The sequence below is a fragment of the Zootermopsis nevadensis genome, unplaced genomic scaffold (genome assembly GCF_977971745.1).
Source record: "Zootermopsis nevadensis isolate Lab colony 2312 unplaced genomic scaffold, Znev_1.0 Znev_ptg000021l, whole genome shotgun sequence".
Classification (NCBI taxonomy): domain Eukaryota; kingdom Metazoa; phylum Arthropoda; class Insecta; order Blattodea; family Termopsidae; genus Zootermopsis; species Zootermopsis nevadensis.
This window is the reverse complement of record NW_028259153.1, coordinates 5,279,371-5,305,396: the sequence shown is the minus strand read 5'-3', so window position 1 is coordinate 5,305,396 and position 26,026 is coordinate 5,279,371. Positions and strand designations below refer to the sequence as shown.

At 35.5% G+C, this 26,026-nt stretch overlaps 1 protein-coding gene across 2 annotated transcripts in view; it reads right to left on the bottom strand.

The window, feature by feature from the left end:
* deltaCOP (coatomer subunit delta) overlaps positions 1-25,960 on the bottom strand; it is a 29,128-nt gene extending 3,168 nt beyond the window's left edge. The window contains exons 1-10 of one of the 2 annotated variants that reach the window (XM_087352657.1): positions 25,833-25,960; positions 21,032-21,071; positions 18,312-18,535; positions 14,065-14,244; positions 11,418-11,626; positions 9,577-9,741; positions 6,782-6,947; positions 4,174-4,321; positions 3,702-3,813; positions 1,407-1,608 (exon numbers count right to left, since the gene is read on the bottom strand). In XM_087352657.1, coding sequence (XP_087208783.1) covers positions 1,407-1,608; positions 3,702-3,813; positions 4,174-4,321; positions 6,782-6,947; positions 9,577-9,741; positions 11,418-11,626; positions 14,065-14,244; positions 18,312-18,535; positions 21,032-21,071; positions 25,833-25,835 — 1,449 coding nt within the window. In that variant the 5' untranslated portion in view covers positions 25,836-25,960. The remainder of the gene's footprint in view (positions 1-1,406; positions 1,609-3,701; positions 3,814-4,173; positions 4,322-6,781; positions 6,948-9,576; positions 9,742-11,417; positions 11,627-14,064; positions 14,245-18,311; positions 18,536-21,031; positions 21,072-25,832) is intronic. The other variant, XM_087352658.1, reaches the window with a different exon arrangement.
* Positions 25,961-26,026: the final 66 nt, after the last annotated feature.

Genomic DNA, 26,026 nt, shown 5'->3' with positions numbered 1-26,026 from the left:
TAGGACTCCCACTCCTACACATGAAAACAGAGACTGAGTCCTGGGCAGGAATTTATTGACTCAATTGTAATGAACCATGGAAGATCTGTCTCTGTAGCAACAGCATGCAACCACGACAAAATTATACCAATATATGCATTTAACAAAACATACAGAGTCAGATTTCCTAAGAGAAGTGAATGAGACAATTGGTTTTGGCAAGATAGAAATGGAGAACTAATCTTATATATAAACAGGTTCAAGACAATGATGCAGAAGTATATGATATGGGAGGCTTAGCTACAGCCTTATACAACACAGTACTGTATTCCAAGCACAAGTATATGCTATCAAGGCATGTGCAATTAAGAACATAAACAAGACTGGAAAAGTACATTCCATACCAGAATACACATGAATTTTTTTTAAAATTCAGAGTTATTAATAAGCGATGGAGTCAGTTATCTTAATTGGACAACTTCATTTCCAAACTATAAAAATCATGTGGTTTTAAAAGTCTTCTTTAAGTACTTTAAATCAATGACACATCATAGGGCACTTTATCTCTGTGGTAGCATAATGGACTCATATGCGTGCGGTCACAAGATCAAATACTGGTCAAGTCAAAAACTGTTTTCTTCCATACAGCTGTCGTGTTATTTCACATATAGAAAGAAATATTATACCAAAGTTTTGTATTTTCAAAAAATCTATAACCATACATCACTGCATAATCCTATTACAAGTGGTGCTAGTATCAATCCCACCTCAAAAGTCTGTTCATCCGCCATGTTGGTAATACCGATTATACAAAATTAACAAGTGATTTCAGAGTAGTCCCAAATGGCATAACATCCATACCACGGGAACCAGTTGAAACAATAACAGGATTACAGACAGGAGACTGCCATTTAGAAGGACATCTATTTAAAAAGCGCAAGTTGATGATTTGCTACAACAAACGAGAAACTGCCTCATGTTCTATGTCAGTGGTATTCAACCTTTTTTGTTCGCGTACCCCCAGATATAATTTCTCTTCAACTTTGTACCCCCAAAGTTGTTTGTGTATGATTCAAGTTATACATAGTATATAATCTACATCTAAAATAAATTAAATAATTTACATTACTGATTATTCAGTGTTTATCATAAAATAATATATATATTTTTTTAAATTTCACGTACCCCCAGGATGTCTTCGCGTACCCCAGGTTGAATATCACTGTTCTATGTAACTATAGGTCAGTAACAGAAGTAAAATTTCTCCACATGTGACCACACTTTATGAAACCAAATGACTACCACAAGGCCCCACTAAGCAAAATATTGTACTTCATTAGGCGTTCAAGACTGCTAGAAGCGGATGGATAATATACATAGTAGATAATTCTGTATACAGACAAGAATACAAAGAAGCTCCATCTTACCATCAAATCAGCATATGATTTGTTTGACACAAAGTTGATTTGAAGAGGGAAGAAGTCACCAGGCAGTGCTGTGGCACTGAACCCCAAGGAGCCAGACTTATTGCTGGCATCAATAATTGGAAGCGTCCAAAGGAGAACGTTCTTTCGAGGGTCATGTGTATAGTCACCATCACATTCATTCACAATTGGAGAGCTACCAATGCTGCAACAACAAAGAAATTTTTTCAGTTTAATAATTACAACACAATTTTAAGGCTATACATAATTAATTTCATTAGAAATATTGAATTCCGAAAAAAAAATCACTTAAAAACAAAATGTACGTGGTTTCTGGGTATTAAAAATTATGCTTTCTAAATGCCATCGCCATGAAAGACTGACCAGAGTTAAACAGCTACTTCTAATAAGTTTTAAAAATGTACTGATTATTTCCTAATGACAAGAAATCTTTGGTATATGCTAAATGTCAAAGTAATACCAAGCACAGGTTTATAATAAATCACAAAATCCTAACTGCAAACTTTAAAAGGATAAAGGACAGAACGAAAAAAATATATAAACCAGGATAAAGAAAAATTCATACTTATTAAGACCAAATTACCCAAAGATGAAGTACAATCAGTGGATATAGAATTAGAAATACATAGAGTGGGCTTTGTGAAAACAACAGAGGTATGTGGCTGAAAAAATAGAACATGGAAACATGGAAGCACCATGGTGGAGAAAACAAAAGAAACAGTAAAGTGGAAAAATAATGCCTGGAGGGATTTAATGACACAACTAATGCAAAAAAGGATAAATGGAAAATATTAGATAAAATAGCTAAAATGTATGATTAAATTTGAGATAAAGCAAAGAACATACAGAAAACAGCATCCAATAAAATTATATTACATCACATAAAGTTGATATGGATGTGACAGATTTGGAAAAAGCGGTAACACTGACGAAAAACAAAAAATTGCCAGAATATGATAAAATATTATTATTATTTAGTGTTCTGTCTGATGACAGGTCCATATGAACAGGATCCTGCCATCCTTTTCTCGGACTGGGACCTGTTCATATACGTTCTTGGCAGATGATCCAGAAGTGGTTTGCCATTGCCTTCTTCTGTGTGTGAATGGAGTAACTGTTGGGATGCCACGGAGGAAAACTCCGTGTTGCCTAGACCACGGCCTTGCCAAACACAAGTTATAAATTTGGGCACCGCCGGGAATCGAACTCGAGACCCCAGGATTACAAGGCCAGCGTTCTAACCGCTAGACCACCTCATCTTATTATTATTTAGTGTTCTGTCTGAGGACAGGTCCATATGAACAGAATCCTTCCATCCTTTTCTCGGGCTGGGACCTGTTCATATACGTTCTTGGCAGATGATCCAGAAGTGGTTTGCCATTGCCTTCTTCTGTGTGTGAATGGAGTAATTGTTGGGATGCCACGGAGGAAAACTCCGTGTTGCCTAGACCACGGCCTTGCCAAACACAAGTTATAAATTCGGGCACCGCCGGGAATCGAACTCGAGACCCCAGGATTACAAGGCCAGCGTTCTAACTGCTAGACCACCGTGTCACCATAATTAAAGCAGTGGGACCAATTGGGACACCAATGGTTATATCAGGTCTTGAAAAGAAAATATGGACAGCACATAATACCAGGACTGGTACAAATAAATCAAAAACTGTACCAATTTTAAAAAAAGGAGAGAGGAAATAATGTGGAAACTAAAGAAAAGTGGTATAAGAAATACATCCATTCAGAAAAAGAATGACAACTACATTAAGGCAGAACTAAGGCTGGAGGGAAGTAGACTGAGATGGTATGGACATATTAAAATAACGGATTAGCATAGAACAGCAAGATTACTGGAGATAAATAAATGGACGAAAATCCGAGGGAAGACAATGCATATGATGGATAATCGAAGATAAGAGATGTGCAGAGAAAAGACTGGAGGAGGCTAAACAAAATGAAAGAACGGGCAAACACAGAAATCTGATGACTCCTGTACAGAATGAATCAACTAGTGTTAAAATGACTAAAGGAAGAAGATAAAGTGCAAGTAAATAAAGAGAAAATAAATACCGCACTTCCATTTGTGCTAACTAAGAAGTCCTCTTAGAAAAATCTTAATGTATTTTATCCAACATCTGGTATAACCAAAATATATAATTTATTTACTACATAAAAATATTATAAACATTTTAATGCAACTACACATTAAGTTGACAGATTGTTTTTAATTACAGCCTGGAGATTTTAAAGTGGATGTCATTTGTACAGCATCTTACTTACGGGAGGGGGATGGTGATGCACACATCATTGAGTTCCATCTGGTCATGTTCGAGTTCATACTCTATGTTGACATCACAGCCACCTTGACCATTCTCCGAGGGCCAGCAATTTACTAGAAAACAAAACTGATATGTAAACACTGTACAATATACCAGTGCTAGTTTCAAAATAGAAATTAGTATTAGCCATACACTGAAATGAACTGAACTCCAATAAACTCAAAAAATTTGTTAAAATAACACTTTGTGGTAATGAAAGAAACATGTCAGAAACTGCACTGACATGTAAATACAGCATATGCAAAAATCTAAAATTTTTACTGCTTCTGGTTCCTCTAAGAATCAAGTCACCTTACAACTGAAACATATGCTTTATGCACTCCAAACATGAGCCCAATACAACATTCACCATCCTTATATTGTGTACCAAATGCAGTCTTATCCTCAACATTTCTCATAAATCAAGAACTTACTTGACAGAGGAATACAACTCTCATCCTGGCTTTGAAATCTCCACTTAAGAACACCAACATCAGTATGAAGGGGAAATGGTTTTGCAGGATTCTTCAACCCAACTTGTGACTTGGACTTAAATAATTCCTTGTCCACATTTGGATGTGTCTGTCAAAAAAACAAACAGGAAGAAATTACTTTACACAATAGAAAAATTAAGAAATATTTAATGTTTTATATTTTACGTAATATCAAACACAGAACTCCTACTAAACACAAAACTGTAAAAAGTGAACATGTATTTGTCTTGCAGCTGGAATATATTGACATTTTAAGGATTTAAGTTGCAGAAAGTCATGAAATAAACTGTAGTCTATTCACTGCAGTTTTTAGTCTAAAATTTCAAATAAAATGTAGGTGAAAAGGGATGAATCAATTTTCCCCATACCAGAGTTTCAAAATCAGCTTAACAACATGGTTCAGATACCTTTCTCAATCGTATCCTTTTTTGGTCTGTTTCTTCTTTGAAATGCTGGAAAATGGCAGAAAATTTTAAAACACACTGTACCAAAGCTCCAGAATGATTTTTCCTGTCACAGTAACATAGGTTTGCTTACAGTGGTATATACTCAACTGGACAAGGTCTTGTAATAGGTGTTTGTATTGTTAGATATCTTTGGCGGTGCAGTAAGTCATTTATTTCACCAGCTCTTGTTGATTTCAGCGTGGATATATGTTAGGTAATGCACAGAGGAAAAGTGGCTTAGTGGCCTAACCAATGCAGATTTAGAGTCGTGTTTGTACCAGTTTGGTTCTGAGAACATCATTTAAAGAACAGAGGAAATTTCCAGGCTTAAAGAATTGTGTGGCTGCTTGAAAATAAACCCAAGTGTCATCAAATAGTTTTCACGCACAACAATCAATATACAAGCAATTATCATTTTTCTTTTACTTTTTCTATGTGAATGACACAGGCATTTCACGAGAGTATAAACTATGAAGTGAATTAGTTTGAAGTGCCTTAGTCCAAAACACAGGTAGTTGTTGCTCCTCCCAAGTGCAAGATGGCTTTGAATAGGAGCCTTCAAGATGAAGACATAGCACAAGAACTGATTTTAAGAATCTGATGCTCAAATGTCTGAAGATGACATTTCTCCTCATAGCGAGTCACACTAAAGAAGACGAGAGGATGGATAGACTTCACTGACATTATACAATCTCGATGTTCTGCATCTATGATACACAAGTTTATAGAGGCCCAGTGGGTTGAGACTAAATGAGGCCCCCCACATAAACAAAGACTTGTTACCACTGAGAATTTTAATGCTCTTTTTTCTAGAAATTATGCAACTGTTGGTAGAAGAGACAAACAGATACTGTCATCAATTCTTAGACACACTTGATGAAGGATACTCTCACTGTTTGACATGACTATACAAGAAATGTACTTGTTCTTATCTATTATTATTCAGATGGGTCATAACCAAAGAGACAGGCCTAAAATAATAATGGTCCACACTGGAACAGTTCTTTATGCCCTTTTATGGAAACAATGAAATGAGACAGATTCTTTCATATACTGAGATTTATGCATTTTAGTGATACAGAAATGAACCTGATAAGACAGACAAAAGTTATGACAAGTTGTGGAAAGTTAGAAAACTTTTGATAAGCTCAATAATGCATATGCTAAACATTACAGCCCAAGTTAATTCAATATAACAAGAGGAGTGGTTAAAATAGCTGTAATCAACATTACAGTTCTAAACATGCAAAGCAAGTCTCCTGAGCCTTAACAAAGACCAGACGAATAAAGAAGTAGTATATTTGTTATATTCAAAAATCCAATGGAAATGGAGAAGGATTTGTAAAATGCTACAGCAAACCTAGCTGACAAAGCAAAACATTATTCAGTTTTCATGTAATGTCCTACAGCAATGTAAATGTAATTCAAATTTGCCATGTAACAAATAATCATGGTAACTTTTATAGCAGTCATACTGATTTTAAAGACAACTTCGTTCCTTTACTCACATGTACACATGCAGGTGTTCAGTAAATAAAGTTTCACTTAAAAGATTTAATTAATAACAAGCACTCTTACAACAGAAATCATCACTTGTCAAGCACCATTAAAATGGTCCTTTTCCTAAACCAATCACAACATTGTGTGGAATGCAGAATGCCTAGTAACAGATGTAGTTCATAAAAAAATTCTGGATTATTTTACTTTGCCAAAAATGGACATAAGTTGTTTACAGTGCGCAGATGTTGGTTTTCAAACTCTGCCTGCAACACACACACTCTTTTCATCTGTCATCTGGCTGTCAACTCTTTCACTTTTTGTCCTTCATCATGTCAACCCTATCAGAAAACATCTGATATGATAGTCTTAAGACCAACCATACTCCCTTTCATTGCAAAGTCTGACAGTCATACCAAAAACTTCCCTTATTCAGAAAAATACTTGTCAGGTAAAGTTATCCTGTCTCATAAAAGGAAATCAAAAAGTTTAACTTTGTAGTAAAAAGCTGATATCATTCAGTTAACAATGTCATGTTTTTCCTGTGCAAAGAAATGTGTAAATTATGAAGGAGGATGATTTAAAAATGACTTAAAATAAAATACCTGTAACTGAATGCCTCGTGTATCTTTATTTTCAAGCTGTACTCGGATGCGACCCAACTTATCATCAGAAATGTGCAGAGTTACTATTCCATGAAGTTCAAAGTTTTGAAGGCCTCCATCACGCCCCACTCTTAACATAAGACGCTCTTCTTGCCGCAAGTGAACACTGCAAGCACCAAGCTCAAGATCAACTTAAAAAAAAAAAGCCTTAATGGTTGTTTTAAACAGACTCCTCTTTTCTTTCACTGCTTTTGTAAACTTTAACCTTTATCTTACTAGCGTTCCTTGTCTGGGACGTAAGTTGTGTACTCAGCCCTACGAATGTTCCTTGTGCGGAACTCAAATCTTACAACATTGTAAGTAGACTTGGCCATGTCTTTTAGGGGCTGCAAATATTGAATAACTTTCTCTAGGGTTCTGACAAGTTCAACCTGAGCTGTCAACCCGGGAACTATAACCATAAACAGCAATAAACATTGTTATTGTCAAGTGAGTTTCAGCTTAGTTTTCAGACCGCCTATTCAAAGCTACTCACATTCCTCGGCATGATCTGTGAAAAGAATGTGTATCCACTGAAGTAGTGGAAACAAATTTTTCTGTGTGGTCATTAGTTCACAACCATGGCTTCTACCATGTTGAATGAGCTTCCAAAGAAGAAAGTAAAGTTACTAAGGCCTATTTTGGCAATTAAGATATTAGCTGCATTTTTAAACAACTCTATGTATTCTCTGTTCTATTCGAATAAATATGGTTTTTATTTTGTCTACTTTAGATAATATTAAAGTTTTCTGTAGAGCGTGCACAAAAGTTTAAAAACCTGCAAAAAACTCTGTAGGGCTGCTACCACTTTGCCATTTAAATCCCCGTCGTTTAAAGGTTAAGAAGAAAACATGAAACTGTGTTGGCTAACTTTTCTTCTTGTTTTCAGACTCCTCTCTTGAATTCTTTATTTGAAGGTTTCATGACGTTAAAGGACGAAATATCTGAAATACTGATTACTGGTATAGTGAAAACTTCAGGGAAGACCCATTTCTTTTTCATGAGTGATTATATAGGAAGGATTAAAAAGGAGCAGTTTATCATACATATTCTAAGACAGACATAACTAACACTTAAATTTGCAGTACATTACAGAAGGGACAAATACCTCTGAGTCTAAATGGTACTTTACAGATGTTTATCTTTGTGTAACATTTCCATTTCCATATTTGAGCAAAATTATTTTGATAGTCACTTCCCTCTTATACATCCAATTATTTCTAATTACTTCCTTCACTTTTTACATAACTAACAGTTACACTGAAATCAAGTACATTACCTAGTAAATATTATAAGCACAAAAAATTAAGACACCTGCCGTTACTCTTCATGGCAGAAAAAGATTACAGTGCAGATTTCACATTTCAATTATTGTTGTTTTATTTACAAATAAAATGACTACTCTAAGAAACCAAAATCACATCTGTGATTATTTTTTAATTTCAACCTATCTTCCACATAAAAGTTTACCATCATGCAAAATGTATTTCATACCATTAAAAGTTAAAATAACCAGATTGATTCCATAAAAGTTATTTGTCATCACTAACCTCAGTCAATGCATTAACCTTTAATGTATTTGCCTTCCGACTTCATACATACATTATAACATGCCTGCCGTGCCTGGAAACACTGCTGGAAATCACTTTCAAAATGTCCTTTCAGTAATATTACATTGCTCTGACTGCCTTCACATATTTCTTAATGGAATCCTTTCAAGCAAAGTCTCAGTTTTGGGTCCAAGGTAACTGAAGCTATTGTTTTATGGAGTAATTACAGTCAAAGCTTTGTTTCTCTCATTAGCCTATCACCATGTTTCCCCCCTCCCCCCATATCAACAAAACAGCATATGGATATGCCAAGGAACAGATAGATCATCACACAGTGAGATTTCAGGTTCTCACAGTAGCAACCACGAAGATGAGACTGTCTTCTGACACGTTATGCCACGTATTCCTGTATAAATTGATAAATGTTTCAGAGGTGTTTATTGCCTGTCTCCAACATCATCATCGTCATCATCAGGTAGAGGCCAGTAAGTACCTTTCAAATGTCAGTCAATTTCTACAAGGCTACATGGTGCAACCACAGAAGACTGTCATTTCAGACATATAAAAGTCTGAATACAAGATTAAGGATTCAGAAATCAACCATAAATATAAATTCAAAGAAAAACAAACATTATTCTTCATTAAATTTTTATCAGACTAGTAAAATCTGATGTCAACTTATTAATAACATAAAACTGGAAATCACAAAACTAAAGCCTTGCTGTTTATTCACACTAACAATTAGAAATATTATTTGTCATGCAAACTCTGGAAATTTTAGAGCTTTTAATTTGCAACTCTAATCTGACTTCTTACGATATTAGTAATTCAAACAAGGAAAATATGTAATATTTTTGTATTAGGACATTTTGACATATTCTGTAGTTTGAGATTACATTTTCCATAAACTTGTTTTTATTAACACAGCACAAATAATAAAGTGAACAAAATTACTACATGATTAAGGACTATTTTCATAATTTGGGTTATTCAAATAATTAAGAGAAATTGGTAGTTTATGACATAACATTTGCAGCTGTGTTTCTATTCTCTCACTCAGGAACCTTAATCAGTGTTCATTTAGTTTAGTTTAGTTCAGTTCAGTGTTAAGAATCATTTTATTAAACTTTGTAAAATTTAATTTTAGGATTATATTTATAAATTAAAACCTTTCAATTATCTACAATGATGTAAATATTGACTTACTCTTCAGTGCTCTTTGCAGCAACAGGAATTCTGGGTGTTGGGACTGCACGAGTCACAGCTGGTGCTACAACATTCTCACCCTCTGACTTCAACTGATCCACAAATGATTCTACATCACGGGATTTACTTCCCAGCTTCATGGCTTTTGTCGTACCAGCAGGCTTCCTGAAAAGAGATCACAGAACACCAATGTGCACAAGGGCATCTGCTTTTCTTGTGTTGGACAGTTTCTTACAATGATTTGGGTGGAAGACCAAATCATTGTAAGAAACCATTGACCACTCACCCCCATCTAGTGCCGAGGTCAAGAATGAGTAGGAGCTATACCTCCATTCCCCTCAAGCGCCTACATGGCGTATAGTGGGACAGCTTTACTTTTACTTTACTTTTGATTTGGGTGGAAGCAAATTGCAAAACAGGACAGTTTACAGTACTATTAAGCAGGGATGGTTTGAATAAATGAATTTAGTATGTATATATATGAATACTACAGACAGTGGGGCATCAACTCCCTGGTCTTATACATCCACCTTCTGAATTACATCCATTTATACATCTTTCTTGACCAGTTCTAATTATCTATAAAACCATCTCAATGTTTTATACCTTTAGAATATGTAGTAATACGATTATCTTTACATTTCACATTAACTGAATAATCTAACATGTAAATGATTACACATATTCTACATTTCCATTATATATTTAGTCCTTTGTGTTAGCTACTCCATGTTTATTATCTGCATTTGTTTAAATCTGGGTTTATAGCCTGCATTATTGCTCAAAACTGTTGTAAATTTTCAACCTGATTTTTTAAGACCCCCTATTCCATTTTTACATATATTTACTAATATATGACCCAATTTTCCATTCCCACTTGAACACTCTCACTACAAGATATACATCGACAATATCCTCTCCTGTTGAAATAACAATGGTAACAGTAAATACCTTGTTACTGTATTCCACTTAAAGTGGATTCCCAAATATAATGCTTCTTATAAATTCAGTTTTATATCCTTTTGGATGTCTTCTGAAGACACTTTTCTTTCCATGTTGATATTTTATTTTGGGGGGAAGGGGAAATTCTATAAGAGCTCTCTCAAAGTAAATTACATGTTTGTATGAAAAGTCACAGCTGGTGAGAGGTGTAACTATTTCATTGCATTTTTATTTATTTTATGATCAAAAGGCTGTACCCTGCTTGCATTTTATGAAATGCATTTCAGCTTATATCAATCTTCTTTAAACATTCATAATTATGGTGTATACTATGCTGTTATATGTAGGTAAAGCAAGTGCTCTCAATACTTTATTTACAATTTGAAAATTAGGTACTGCTAACCAGACAGTTTTCTGGTCATATCATTTCTCAAGAAGGAAATGTAATATTCAGATGACTGCTGGAAAAACTCAATTACAACCACTTAATGTATCTAAATAAAGCAACCAGCATGGGTAATGTTTTGGACAATGTCCATCGTTTTACTTACTTTAAAAAACCACTTCACAAACTCGATATCAGGTAAAAAGACGGAGAACAAGGAATCCAATGCTGTTGAGACCATTATATAGAATTTCAATCCAAGGAAATACTGTATTTAAAAAACTTAAGATAATGGAAAATATCCAAAAAATCAGGAATATCATCATCCCACTGTCATAAGCTTTAGATTAACAAACATGATTTTAAAAGGAAGGAGCATGTATTCAGTATACAGTTCAACACCGATCACTCCATCCACATTGTGAACTTTACAATGAAGGTATCACAGCAAACTGATAAAAAGACAAAAAATATTTCTGCAGTTGGCAACTGTTGTGAGTATCTCGGTACTTACTGTATGGCTGTGAAGCTTGGTTTGGTAATATCAGCTTGAAGAGAAGCTGAGTCTCCCACAACTGGTGCTGGGGAATAGCCAGTATTACTACCAAAGCCACCACCACCAAATCCAGGACTTTTAACACCTTTCTTGTTTGCTTCCATCCTTTGTCGTTGTAACTCCTTTGCCTTTTCTCGCATCTTGTTTTTAGCTTCCCTCTCTTGAGTCTGAAAAATGTTATAATTTGATTTATTCTTGATTTAAGAATACCTAGACTATGAAGCATCAAATGAAAGATGATTTGTGAATGAACTAGAAGTTATTATGGCATATTATAAAATCCTCTGTACCTCTCAGAGACTGAGGAGAAATCTGAACCCAAATCCTCCTGAATATTAAGCAGTAGTGCTGATCATATGGCTCACCCAATAGATGTACTCATGAGCAAGTCATCACTCTTGTTGATGATGGTGGGTAAAGTGCTAGTACTGCAAGTGGATGGTATAGTGTCACAGGGTCCATAGCAAGAATACAGCTACAGAAATGCCAGAGGGATGAGCAAGTTGGAAGGTGCCAAGGAATTTGGCTATGGTATGACTCCAGCTCAGGATGTTGCATTAGTAGCAAAAGCTCAAGAAACCCTTTCACCAGAGCAAAGAATCTTAAGGCTGACACCAACTTTACAGGGTAGAAACATAGTTATAAACTGGTTTTAGTTTACAACCCACACAGACAGCATCACAACTCTCTAATATGTCAGCTTCCACACAAAGTGGTTGTGTGTATGTTCACTATTGAACTTGACCTCCCATAAAGTGGCTGGAATACTCTCTTTCAACAGAAGAGTGCCCAAGCAGCACCTAATAAAAACACATTATGGTGCCATCTGCGACTGCCTTTTCCTAAAGTAGTAATCCAAATTTCTATTGTGGTAAGCTGATGTCAAACTCACTGTATCCCACCATGAGTGACTGGTATGAACCCCATGCAGGCAACCTGTCCCAAGCTCCCTCCAAGAAATACAAATACTCTGTGGACCCTTGTGTCACATGCTTGGGATAATGTTTTTTCGTGTCATTGTTACGTTTAATCTCCAAATTCATGCTATGATAAATGAGATCCAATGCTAAAGTTCAGCAAATTACGGACATATTAATGATGCCAGGTCTTGAAAACAACCCTTTCAAGGGAAAGCATATTAACTCACATTTTATGTTAGTCTCTGGTATAATTTGAGAAATAAAAATGTAAAATATATGTTCCAGAAAATAAAAACTGTTTTCTGTACAGTCCAATTTGAACATAGAGCCCTTAAATTAGAATGCCAATGAATAAATAATCATGGAAAAATATATAAAAAACCCTGCCTTGAGCATTATGCACAAAAGAGACTAATAATGTTGATGACAATACTTTTTAACAAAACGTATTGGATTCTGCACGCTTTACAGACAATAATAATTACCCATTCTCATTCAGGAATCACACCTGACTTCCAACTCTTGGTATGAATTACACATGAAATTTTTAAACATATACTTCCACAGTTTAAATAGCATTTTTATGAATAAATGTGTATTAAAAAACATATGCAAACACTATGACTCAAATTCACACATAACCTTTGCATCCATGCTAGTCTCTTACCCTACCCACTCGTCTACCAGTGAACATACAAGGTGTGACAATTAAGTTCCAGGAATTCCCCCATAAAAGATGGATTTACGTACTTACACACTAATGACTGCTGTCACCTTCAAAGAAGTTTCCTTGCACACCAGTATATTTGGTGAGTCAGTGTTTCCACTGCAAAAAACATTTCAGGAACTCCTCTTCTAGATGGTTATTGCATGTCCTTTAATGTTGCCAGTGTCTAAAAATCTGTGGCTCTTCAAAGCAGTCGTCAGTTTTGGGAATAGCCAAAAGTTGCACAGGGCCAAATCTAGCAAATATGGTGGATGGTCAAATTTCAATATAGATTTCTTTGGCCAAAAACTCCTGGACATTAAGCATGTCATGAGCAGGGGTACTGTCATGATGTAAGATCTAAGCATATGGCCTAAGTTCATTCAGGTATTCTCTGACAGCCTCACATAACCGGTCCAGTCTTTCACATCTTCCTGACCCTCTTCAAGCCTTTTATGCCAATCAAAGACATACTAAGTCACCATAGCTTCAGCACCATAAGCCTCTGTTAACATTTGCAGTTTCACTAGCACTTTTGCCTGACTTCGCACAAAACTTGATTTGCATGTGCTGCTTCAACAACCTATCACTAATTTTTCTGCCGGGACAGAAGCACGCACTTGTGTTACTCTGCCACTGCTTTGCTGCTACTACTACTACTACCTTATTTGCTTCCCAACACACAACCACAGACATGTCTCAACACATCACTGCTTCGGATTTTCTCACTTGCCACTCGAAATGACACGTACGCAGGCATTCCGGGAACTTAATTGTCACACCTCATGGATACACAAGCAAAATTTAGTGTTCAAAAGATCACAAATATTAAAGGAACACTATGGAATGTAACAATATAACTATGCAGCATGTCACAACGCAAGCAGCTGTTCTGTCAGTCTGTAATATTTAAATTATTAATATGCCAGATTTATTTTCCTGTAAGATTTGTTACGATTAGTATATAGTTTTAACTTACCTGTCTAACTGCCTGATAAACTTTCTCTTCATGTGAATCCATTTCAACAAATGTCCTGATCTGTGCCAGATTTACACTTTCTCGGTATCCTAAAGCCACAATTTCATCAAATGCGAATATCAAGTTGAAAGCATTATCGGCTATTTCAGACTCTTCCATGCTTCGACAATATTCTGGAATCTAAAGAAAGATTGTCTTATTGTACAGGTCTACAACAGGATAAGAGAATATTAACAAGGATTATAATTATATTAAAATCCTTTCTCAGGGAGATTACAGTGTATATTTAACAAGCATGTTCAGTAGAATGAATTATACATAGCATGCTAACAGCCTTGCTCTTCAAATTACAATGAAAGTAAAATCACAGTAGGAAGTCGCAGTAATTTAATGAATGAATAAACAATCAATATTAAGGACTCATTGTTCACTGTTATTACACACACTAAAAGAAAGTGTGTGTGTAAAACACGTTAATATATGCCTCATCCAAAGTTGTATATTACTAAAACACTAAATTAACTGAATGAAACAAATATGATTTCAATGCTGTCTAAAGTCAATCAAAACTATCTTTTTTTCTCTGTTTACTGTTGTGATCTACTTTAATTAATGAAGCAATGTTTTTCATGTCGAATGACTTATTGTGACAAGATTATGTATTTATCCTCTTATTTAAAGTGGCCATTAAAACTGTCTGATATAAATTAAAACTGAAAAAGCTCAACAATTTTTCATACAATTTTCCAATATTTCATTCAAATCAGTTTACCCATTCTCAAGTTATTTAATCTATACAAATAGACATAAGGAGAAATTTTATGAGGCACCCACAGGGCTGTGAATGTGTCTAAATATAAGAAACTCTTAATTATTTATGCTGCAATGAGTCTCTCAGATACCAATGTTTAAATTACGTGCGGTGTTACCAACAAATATATTTATTTGGTAATGAAATAATCTCAAAAAAGTATCTATGCTCTTATGTAAAGTGGTCATTAAATTGATTCAGTCTAAATTAAAACTGTAACAGCTCAACAATTTTTCATAATAACCTCAAACATCAAACATAATTAACATCATGATGTTCTTCAAAGTTCTGATACTGTGTTGACTTGTTGATAGTTGCCAATGTTTTGGAAAAGCATTCTGCCTCCATATTCAGGGCTGAAGTGACAATACTGGGAATCAGAGAGATTATATGGAGTGGCAGGAAAGGGAAGTCTGAAGGAATGTGCCAATCACGATGAAATGAGGTAGAGACTGAGCAGGGCTAATGGGGATACTTCAAGCAGGCACCAGAGTAGTATCTGGATGCTCTACACTCTCCGTGTCAGCCATGAGGACATCTTGGTCAGCTTCAATGTCAACTTGCTCTTCACCAGGATACTCTTAGTCTCTTGAGCAGACACTTTGATGAAGACAATATGAGACTTTTTCACCAGTCCTGATGTCATAGTTTCTCTGTTCAAACAGAAAGTTCTCTGAACAGCCCAATGGAGTGGCTGTCTCCTGTGATTGCCAATTTCCACATGGAGTTCTTCAAAGAAGGGGCACTCAAAAGGGCCAACGACAAACTGCTCCGCTAGTTCAGATATGTTGATGACACTACCGTGATCTGGCCCCATGGACGTGAAAAACTCAGACTTCCTCCTCCACCACAACAGCATCCACACCAACATACAGTTACCATAGACACAGAGAGATGGCCACATCACCTTCCTGGATACACAGGATAAGTCAGAAGTATGTTTACAAACTTTGTGTGTGTGTTCCAGGATCAAAAATAAGAAAAAATGTTCCTATGAACATGGGATCAGAAATGTTTCATTTTCGAAATAATAGCCCAAAATTAGTTTCAATTAATTGACTTTATATCAAAGTGAATCCAGCTTCCAGCAAAGATTTTCAATTAACATTTGGGCAGGAATTGTTGGCGACATGCTTACTGGTCCACATGCTTTCATCGCGTCTAAGAGGACCTTCATATCGGTGATTCTTAAGAAGACACTTGCCACATCTCCTTGAATATATACCACTGAATACAAGAAGACAAATGTGGTTTGTGCACGACAGAGCCCCAGAACACTTCTCCCATCGCGTCAGATATCATCTCAATGAACAGTACCCTCAGCGATGGATTGGGTGTGGTGGTCCAGTAGCATGACCACCAAGGTCACTGGACCTGACTCCATTGGACTTTTGTCTGTGGGGTCACTTGAAGTCCATCGTTTATGCAACACCCATAAACAATGATGACAACCTATGGGAACATGTGCAGAATGCATTCCAGATGATTCAAGAAAACCCTAGTGTGTACAAACGAATTCGTCAGTCTTGTGTACGTCATGCTCGTACATGTGTGGAGAATGGAGGAACAACCTTTGAGCAACTGTTATAAAGAAACATCCCTGTCCTTATGCTTGGCAATAAAGGCATACACAGAAAATTGTTTTTGGCTACTATTTCAAAAATGAAACATTAGCGATCCCATGTTCATAGGAACATTTTTTCTTATTTTTGATTCTGGAACATGCACACGAAGTTTGTAAACATACTTCTGACTCACCCTGTATATGTTTATAGGACACTTCACAGCTCCCTAAGACACAGAGTATACAGGAATTTGACTCAAAGCTACCTATATCTAAGTACCACCTCTCACCATCAAGCTGCAAAGAAACAGGCTGTACTATCCACCCTGGTTCACAGGGCCAAAGTAATCTGTGATTCTAACAGTTTTCTGCGGGAATTCAAATTCTACCACAAAACTCTCTGGGATAATGGCTACAGTACACAGAAGATTCTCCAGGCTCTCAATCCACCAAAGAGAGCCCCACCACAACACAGTGAGAATCCTGCTTCAGTGGTGTTCTTACCCTCTGTTGGTAATACTTTCAACTGCATCAGCAGGGTGCTATCTAAACACAACACCAAGATAGTGGGTCTATGAGTCTCTCGTCAAGGAAGCTCCCCAGCCTTCTTCAACCCATTATGAATGATTTTGCCCTAAACACACCAGGTGTTTATGGCATTCCCTGCAAGTGTGGGAAAGTGCACACTGAACATTCAAATGAGACGAGGGTCACAGAGCATCACTAACATATCCATCTGTACCATCTCAAAAAGTATGCAGTGGCAGAACACACCATCAACCTGGGCCATCAGATACAGCTGCAGAATGCCAGTATTCTGGCCAAGAAGTCATGACAGATGAACAAGAGCGTAAAGGAAGCAACAGAGATTTGGCTCCATCCCAACAACATGGAAGACAGCTCCTCCCCGAGTCAGACGTGGAAGCCTCTCTTTCACAACCTGAAGGAATGGAGAATGTTTCTCACCAAGGAATCAACTCCATCCTGTGGTGGCCCTAGGAAGGGCTGACTTCTTCTCTTCTACCCTCCCCCCTCCAACTGCCCTTCCTACTCTGATGCCTGTTTGATGTCTCTCCATTGGCCCAACTCAATCTCTACCTTATACTGTCCTTATTGACCCATTCCTTCAGATTCCCCTTCCTATCATTCTACATAATCCCTCTGATTCCCGTTATTATCACTTCAACCCTGAAGACAGACACAGTACACTTCGCCAAAATGATGGCATCTATTGACCAGTCCACATGGTGCCAGAACCCAAAAAATCATCACCATCGCAAAAACCTCAAATATCATATAATTAACACTAGTTTATCTTTTCACAATTTTTTTTTCAAGTATACAAAGGTTGGAGCAATTTTAAGAGGCTTTCTGCAGGATTCTATAAGTGCCTAAAAGAACTGAAGGTATTTGAAGATAAAGTTCTTAGGACAATGCTTGGACCTCACCCAAGCTTCAGAGATATAACTTAAAACTACTAGTTCCATTAACGCAGCATGCTTCATAAAAAACATTAATAAATATTTAAAAGCTTGTTACATGTTAAGTTTAAGGTGAAGGAGCAACATTTTTTAATTTGCTTCATGTACTTCACGCATGATCAAAATTCACTTGTTTACAAATTTTTAATACATTTTGACCAAGGCTAAATATGTACCTGCCATATCTTTTAACACTCTTGTGGAAAGTATCAACCATATTTCTGGAGTTCTGGATGAAACTACATTATATAAAATTCATGATTCTGAAGGTAACAAACACAGTTGAAATATACAGTTGTACTAATGAAAATTACATTTTATGGTATGCATGGAATGAAATAAAATTTTGTTATTAGAACAAAGTATCATCATACTTAAACAGCCAACTAACCACTCGGGAGAAGAGTCTTAGTGTCTCCAAATCTTCTAGAATGTTGCTGGCCTTTGTTGTTATGAGCAACATATAAAGTTTCTCGAGGGGCTGATACACATACCGCACTGACTCAGTTTCCACAAATGTATGTTGCTTTCCCGTTGACATCAATTTAGGGAATGCAGAAAGCAGGCCCTCTATACGAGCCTTTGTCATCTCCACAAACTGGCGGGAAACAATGGCTGGAAAACAATTTAGGTTGCCATATAATTTTCTGAGGCATAGAACTGGTGAAATCCATATAAATACATGTTATGTTGCAAGAAGTTTTAATACAGACATCAAATTCATTGTTTTGTATAGGTGTCAAATTTTGTCTTTATTTCTGAAGGAATAACAGATTGAAGGTATAAGCATAGGGTGCCAAGAAGAATATTTATACCTAAAAGAGATTAAGCATAAATAAAGAAAATTACATTATGAGGATTTTCACAATTTGTGGGCTTCTTCACCTTGTATTTTAGTGTAACTAAACAAAAAGTTATGATAGGATGGACATGTGAAGCTCAAGGTGAAAACAAGAAATGCATAATAAATGTTGGTTAAGAAACACCATGCAAAGCTATCTTTTGGGCAAAGATGGAAAGTTAATATAAGAATTTACAAGAAAGGTTGCAAAATGGAAATTATAGAATAAGAAGGTTGGAAATATGTGAAATGGACTCAAGTGTCTCAGAACAGAAATGAATGGCTGACTTCTGTTATGATAGTAATGAACAAATTCAACCAAGCATGTTAAGTCATTTATATTTTATTACCAGTGGCAGAACATAAACAAATATGGTCATAATGGAAACTTCCTGAACTAATTATACATCTCTTCAGGAATCTGAATAATGAAAAACAATTCACACATACATGTCTGAGGATACAAAAATGAAATTTATATTGTTTCTTCTGAGAACTGAAAATTTTGGTATGTCATGCTCCAACTTCTGCTTATTGAGGTGCTGTATAAGGTTTATAAGACAGCCAATGCCTTAGAGTGTAACCCCAGCAAAATGTAAGAGACTTACCATAAAAAATTCTTTTATTTGAGGATTGCTGTCTTCTGGGTTGTTGCGCTGTGTAGTCATCGCCTTGATGATGCAGGCATCATGAACTCTGAAACGTTGGTGGACATCTACAAGACTACACAGCGCAGCAACCCAGAAGACAGCAATCTTCAGACTCACCACTATGAAAACCTCAAATCTTACATTTACATGTCTTATCTCACAGTTTACTTAACAAAAACTATGTCAATGAACCAAAAGAAGCAGGAAATTATGATCTTGGAGCAAGCAGTCAAACTATATTTTCACGTATTAACCATGCTGTGTCATAGCTCAGGTTGGCTAGTCGCCAGATTCTCACTGCAGTGGCCCGTGTTTATAACCAGGTCAGTCCATATGGGATTTGTTGCGGACAAAGTGGCAGTGGGACAGGCTTTTCTGTAAGTTCTTTGGTCTTCCCATCTATAATTCCACTGCTGCTCCATATCTAGTAATGTATCATTCAGGGGGCCAACAATGGACATGTCAGTGGATGCAGTTCCATTTAGACATAGTCTCAATCCTTTGCTACAATCAGAATATGGTACTATGCAAGATTTTACTTTGAGGGCCAAAGGAAATCTGTGTATCCCAATCAGAAGAGCCAGCTGCCTGATACTCAAACCATGAAATGTAAATAAGAACTTCTAACTACTATCTAAACCTAACATAATTTTCAAGCAGTCAATATAGTAAAGTTGTCTCAATAAACAGATCCACAATATGGAACCGAAGCTACATTAAAGCAAGCTTCATCATGTCATCCATTTCCCATTCCATTCTCCATAACTTCTTGTTGAAAGTACTTATGTTCAATAGCCATAATAATTAATCACATGCTTCAACAGTCAATATCAACGTTGTAGTGACAATTCTTTGGATTTAGTAATACTGTTAAATTATACAAGTTACATTTCTCTAACTTTAGACAGAATACTGAAATTCAGGAAAACTATGTGGGATCCAACATAGAAACAAGTCTAAAACCTAAGCTGTTGGTAAATCTGGTAACAGAATCTGAATGTCTGACACATCTGTATGTAAGATATGTAGTTTCAAAAGTACCTGCAAGAAGGCACAGTGAGGATCTGTAATATGCATAAGAATATGCAATACATGGTATTTCAAGTGCGGAAGAGAGGTTGTGACATATTAACAGCAATTTACACTTACTGGTTCATATTCCAAGAAAAAAAAAGCTGACAAGAAATTCTAATAAATAATACAGAAATGTGATTGAACATGACACATGAGAATCAATACAACTTCAACAAAATTAATGTTACTCTGACGATAAACTGTGTATAAAAAATTATTGTAATCTTAAGCCCAAAAATGTAAGAATACAAATTTAAAAACAAATAAAAGAGGAAAAAAGTAAAATATTGCATTTAACCAGTTATATGAATGACACACATTGCTGTGAATAAGATAAAAGATATGCAGTATAGGAAGTAACTGAATTGATAAGCAAAAATAATGAAAAAATGCAGCATTAAAGAAGTGAGGAGCACAAAAAGTTCTTTGCTGAAAGGAAGGATAATTTTACATGAAGAATGACAGAAGATTATTTTCCATATTGGATGTTTTCATAGCCATATGGATAATACATAATTTTAATCTCAAAATGATTGGAGCACTTACTTTTCCCAGCTTTTGTACAAACAGCAGCTGCTATAAGAACCTGAAAAAAATCCCAGCAGTAATTTACTTCATGGGTGTTCACAAAGAAGCATTAATATCATATCACCATTAAGTCCGAAGATGACTGTCTTCTTGGACACTGCACCATGCAGTCCCATAGAAATTAACTGATGTTTCAGGGGTGTTTACTGCCTCCATCATCGAGGCGATGACTACACAGCAACACATCTCAGAGGACAGCCATCTTCAAACTCACCACTGAACATCTGAAATCTCACTATTAACATATATACAAAACAACTGAGACATACAAACATTATGTTATGGCAATTAAGAATATATTACTATTATTTCTTTAGATCAGATATTCATAGTACTCAGTACACACTGGAAACAAGTTACTGAGTCCACAGTTATTTTCAATTGATGACAAGGGAGGATGTAAAGCTACAGATGTTACTGTGGTCTTCTGGTTAGTAATGCCACATGGACTTGTAGGCAGATTAAAATATTTTGCAGGAATGTTGGTATCCACTTACAAGTCCACAAGATATTAAACTGTACTTAGACTGCTTTTCCTATGAAATAATTTAATTTCAATCTTAGAATAGGCAGACATCCTGTGCATTTCACTAGATACATATAATACTTAAATTAATACAAATTTAAGATATGGTTATATGAATATAACTATCACATAAAAGTTCTAAGTATTCATAAACAGTTACAGGCAGTCATCGCCCTGATGACGGAGGCAGTATGACCTCTGAAACGTTGGTTAACATCGACCATTCTACACAGCGCAACAACCCAGAAGACAGAAATCTATTTTTTAAACTTATTTTTCTGTGCATTTAGCAGCAAATGAAGTGCACTTTATTTAATATGGGTATAATTTTGGGTCAATTGTTGGTCAAGGCAAGTCTTGTTAAAATAAATGTTGGCACTCCTTTTTAAAAGTTTATGTTTGATGCACACACGTCTGTTAATGCTATGGGCATTACTTGCAATAATAATCCTAAAAGGTGGCATCATGCTGTGCATATTAGTCATTAAAGCTTTGTAGAAGCTGTCAACACAACTATCTGACTGTTTATTTCAATTACTGTAGTAAGATATTTGCACTACATGTTTCAGCAATACACCACCTTATGGTGCACAGATACAATAAACATCACTAAAATAAGCTAAAAATATACAATTTACATGATGTTTGGGGTGTATGAATCTATACTTACAAACTGAGATAAGATGCTAAAAGTGGTTATTATTAAGCAAAAACAAAATACAGAAGTACGAAACAGGTAAGGGAATAACATTATAAGTATGGTAGGGTTCGAGCTTGGTTCTTCTCATGCTACTGCAGTGGTGGAGTTACGCAGGTTAGTTATGTTGTAAGATCGTAAGGACTGGAGTTATTGATGCTATCTTTTAATTTTGTTATGATTATGGCTGAATATAAAAGAAATGGCCAGATGTGATACAAGTGTTACCTAATATAGGAATGTTAACCAATTAGAACAAAGTGGGGGTAATATGTGGCTAGGCTAAGTGGAATAACGGGTATGGTATGTACTGTGGTTAGAGATGTTCAGTGGAGTGAAGAGTCTATGGTGCATGGGTTTGAACAATGAAGACATTAAAGGAATCTTTATAATGGTAATGGAGAAGGGAAGGGGGTGGGAGCCATCTATTATTGAGGATGACAAAGTATAAGGAAAATAAAATTGTGTGTGTGTGTGTGTGGGACCATACATCAATTATTTATAGATTTAAAAAAAGCCTATGACTCTGAGAAGAGAGAACTGTTATATAATATTCTTATTGAATTTGGTATACCAAAGAAGCTAGTGAGTCTAATAAAAATGTGCTTAAATGAAACCTGTAGCAAAATTCGAGTAGGTATATATGTATCTGAGACATTCTTCATCAAGAACGGTCTAAAAATGGTTAATTTATTGGGAGACGATATGAATACAATAAAGAGGAACGCAGAAGTTTTACTAGAGGCTAGTAGACAGGTGGGGCTAGAAGTAAATTCAGAAAAAACTAAGTACATGTTAGTATCTCGTCATCAGCAGACAGGCGGGCAAAATTATCTTAGAGTAGCTAATAAGTCCTTTGAAAGGGTTACAAAGTTCAAATATCTGGGAACAACAATAACAAATCAAAATGACACTCATGAGGAAGTTTGGAGGAGATTAAATTCTGGAAATGCTTGCTACTTCTCAGTTCAAAATATTTTGTTTTCCCGTCTGATTTCAAAGAACCTGAAAATTAAAGTATACAAAACAATAATCTTGCCTGTTGTTTTGTATGGGTGTGAAGCATGGTCTCTCACTCAGAGGGAGGAACACAGATTGCAGGTATTTGCAAATAGGGTGTTGAGGAGGATATTTGGGCCTAAGAGGGAAGACGATGGGGCATGGAGAAAACTGCATAATGATGAGCTTAAAAATCTGTACTCCTCCCCCAGTATTGTCAGGGTGATTAAGTCGAGAAGAATGAGATGGGCTGGGCATGTAGCGTGCATGGATGGGACAAGAGGTGTGCACCAGGTACTAGTTGGGAAACCTGAAGGGAAGAGACCGCTGGGGAGACCTAGACGTAGATGGGAGGATAATCTCAGGCGGGATCTATGGGAGATAGGAGTTGAAGGAAACTGGATTTTGTTAGCCCAGGACAGGGTCTGGTGGAGGGCTTTGGTTAATTCGGTGATGAACCTTCGGGTTCGGTAAGCCATCTAGTTAGTTAGTTAGGGCATACATTGACTTCTTGTTATTGTTTTTTATCTTGGATATGTTCTTTAAAGCAGGTTTTGAAAGATCTTCCTATCTGACCTACATATTTTAATTGGCAGGTATGACATTTTAGTTGGTATATTTGTTATTTGTTGCTATTTTAGGTTTTACTTTATGTTTTATAGAATTCATGGTTATGAAACTGGTTTTTAGGTTTGTATGTTTAAACAACTTAATTATAGTTCTGGTTTCATTTCCTGTGTAGTTGAAAATGGCCCATTTCTGTTTATCTGGTTTAGTATGTTGCACACTGGATTCTTAAAATGTTTTATGGTGAGAATGCAGGTATGGTATTTATTATTAACACAAATGTTTTCATTGTTTAAAGTTATTTCTACTTGCCTTGGCATAACAATTGGTAGGTGTTCATACAATTAATAAAATACTTTTTCATGCATCTTTTGTGTTGGGGTGGATGGCAAGAATCACTGTCACTAATCAGGTCAATTGTGGTTCACTTACAGTAAATACTGAACTCCAAATATCAATTAGAATTTGTAATAGTTAGGAAATTTACTGACTTATTCAATTGTTTTTAGAGTAAATTTTAGTTCTGGGTGAAGGCAATTAAAATCAGGTAACATGTTTTCTATCTACATGGCCTTAAATATTATAGAAAATATCTGATAATGTGGTGTTTTAGAAAGCTGTTGTATCCTAGTGGCTAGAGAAAAAAATGACAGTGTAATCACGGTTCCGGAGAATCTGACGTAAATACGTCTCTGTAATGTGATGAAATTCAATGTAATGAAATGTAATATAATGAAATCAAATGTAATATAATGTAATAATTCTTATATAAGATAAGTACTTGTGATATTCTAATACGTTTTTACCATCACAAAATTATCTAGTCTACGACGCACTTCTTCTACAACCGATTCACAGCCCAGCTCTTTCCTCAATATCAAAAGCGGATTGTTGACGGCAGTAATGTAACACAACAATGCCGAGTAAACAAATGATGTTTATTAGGTAACATAACAATGCACAGCTGCAGTTCAATTCCTAATGATGTAATGTTTTTTTAAATGCCACATCTAGGATGACACTGGCTAATAAGTTTCTTATTATTTTAATTCTTCTCATTTTTAATTCTTCTGATCATTTCTGGGGGTTTTCCAGTTAATCTTATTATGAACATTAAAAACATATGGATTCTGATGTGTTCAACTATTATTTATTATCTGATACCATAACACCACTTGCATTTTATTATTACAACACATAACACTAAATTAAAATATAATAACAGCTGTAATTTTAAATCTACTTTCAGTATCGATGCATATTATGTTGTCTTCAGGATATACAGGCACAAGTTTTAATAATTACTGATTAAAATATAGTATAATGGATTCTTATCTATAACTGTCACAACTTGTACATTCATACACCTGTACTTTGACACACAAGACATCCATGTTATAAACAGTACATTTTAAGCAATGACTACAGCTATGTTTTAAAAACTTACAGTTTTATGTGTTAAAATCCCTGTCAAATTATGGCAGAAATTATATTGTTACTATGTAATACCTTGTAAGTAGGATGGAGATTATGATATAAAATTATCTGAACACATTAGAAAGGCAGGCCAGTATTAAAGCAACAAGTATTTTTCAAAATTATGAAAAATTATTACAGAATATGAATCAAATTTTCAATAAATGGTTAAATTATAGTATCAGTGTCTGTTGTTAAATAAAGTCTCTTACACAACTGTAAATCTTACTAAAACTGCAACATAAAAACTCACAATACCAAGTACGGGTAGTTGCAAAATTATGCACCTTTAATAATTATAAGAATCTAATAGCACTATAGACGGTAAAACTTTGTTTTTTATATAACTAACACTACAAATACACTTTCTTTAATTTTTAGGCTAGGGTTAATCAAAATCCACTTTAACAAAGTTACAGAACTTTGATTGTTATAACTTTTAAAACTTGTTCCAAATAATAAACTGAACTTAACTACAACTGTACAATACTTACCATAGTTGGTAGCTTATTGTCGTAATTTTACAAGAGGATTATACTACACACAAATTCGTTTTTCTCATCACAATTCCTGTAAAACAGCAGCTGGTGACGTGGGATTGAAGTTTGTCACGAGAGGGCGCTTGTAGAAACCAAGTAATAATATCTGTGGTGTTGAAACACTCGGTTCGAAGCGATCATTTATGAAA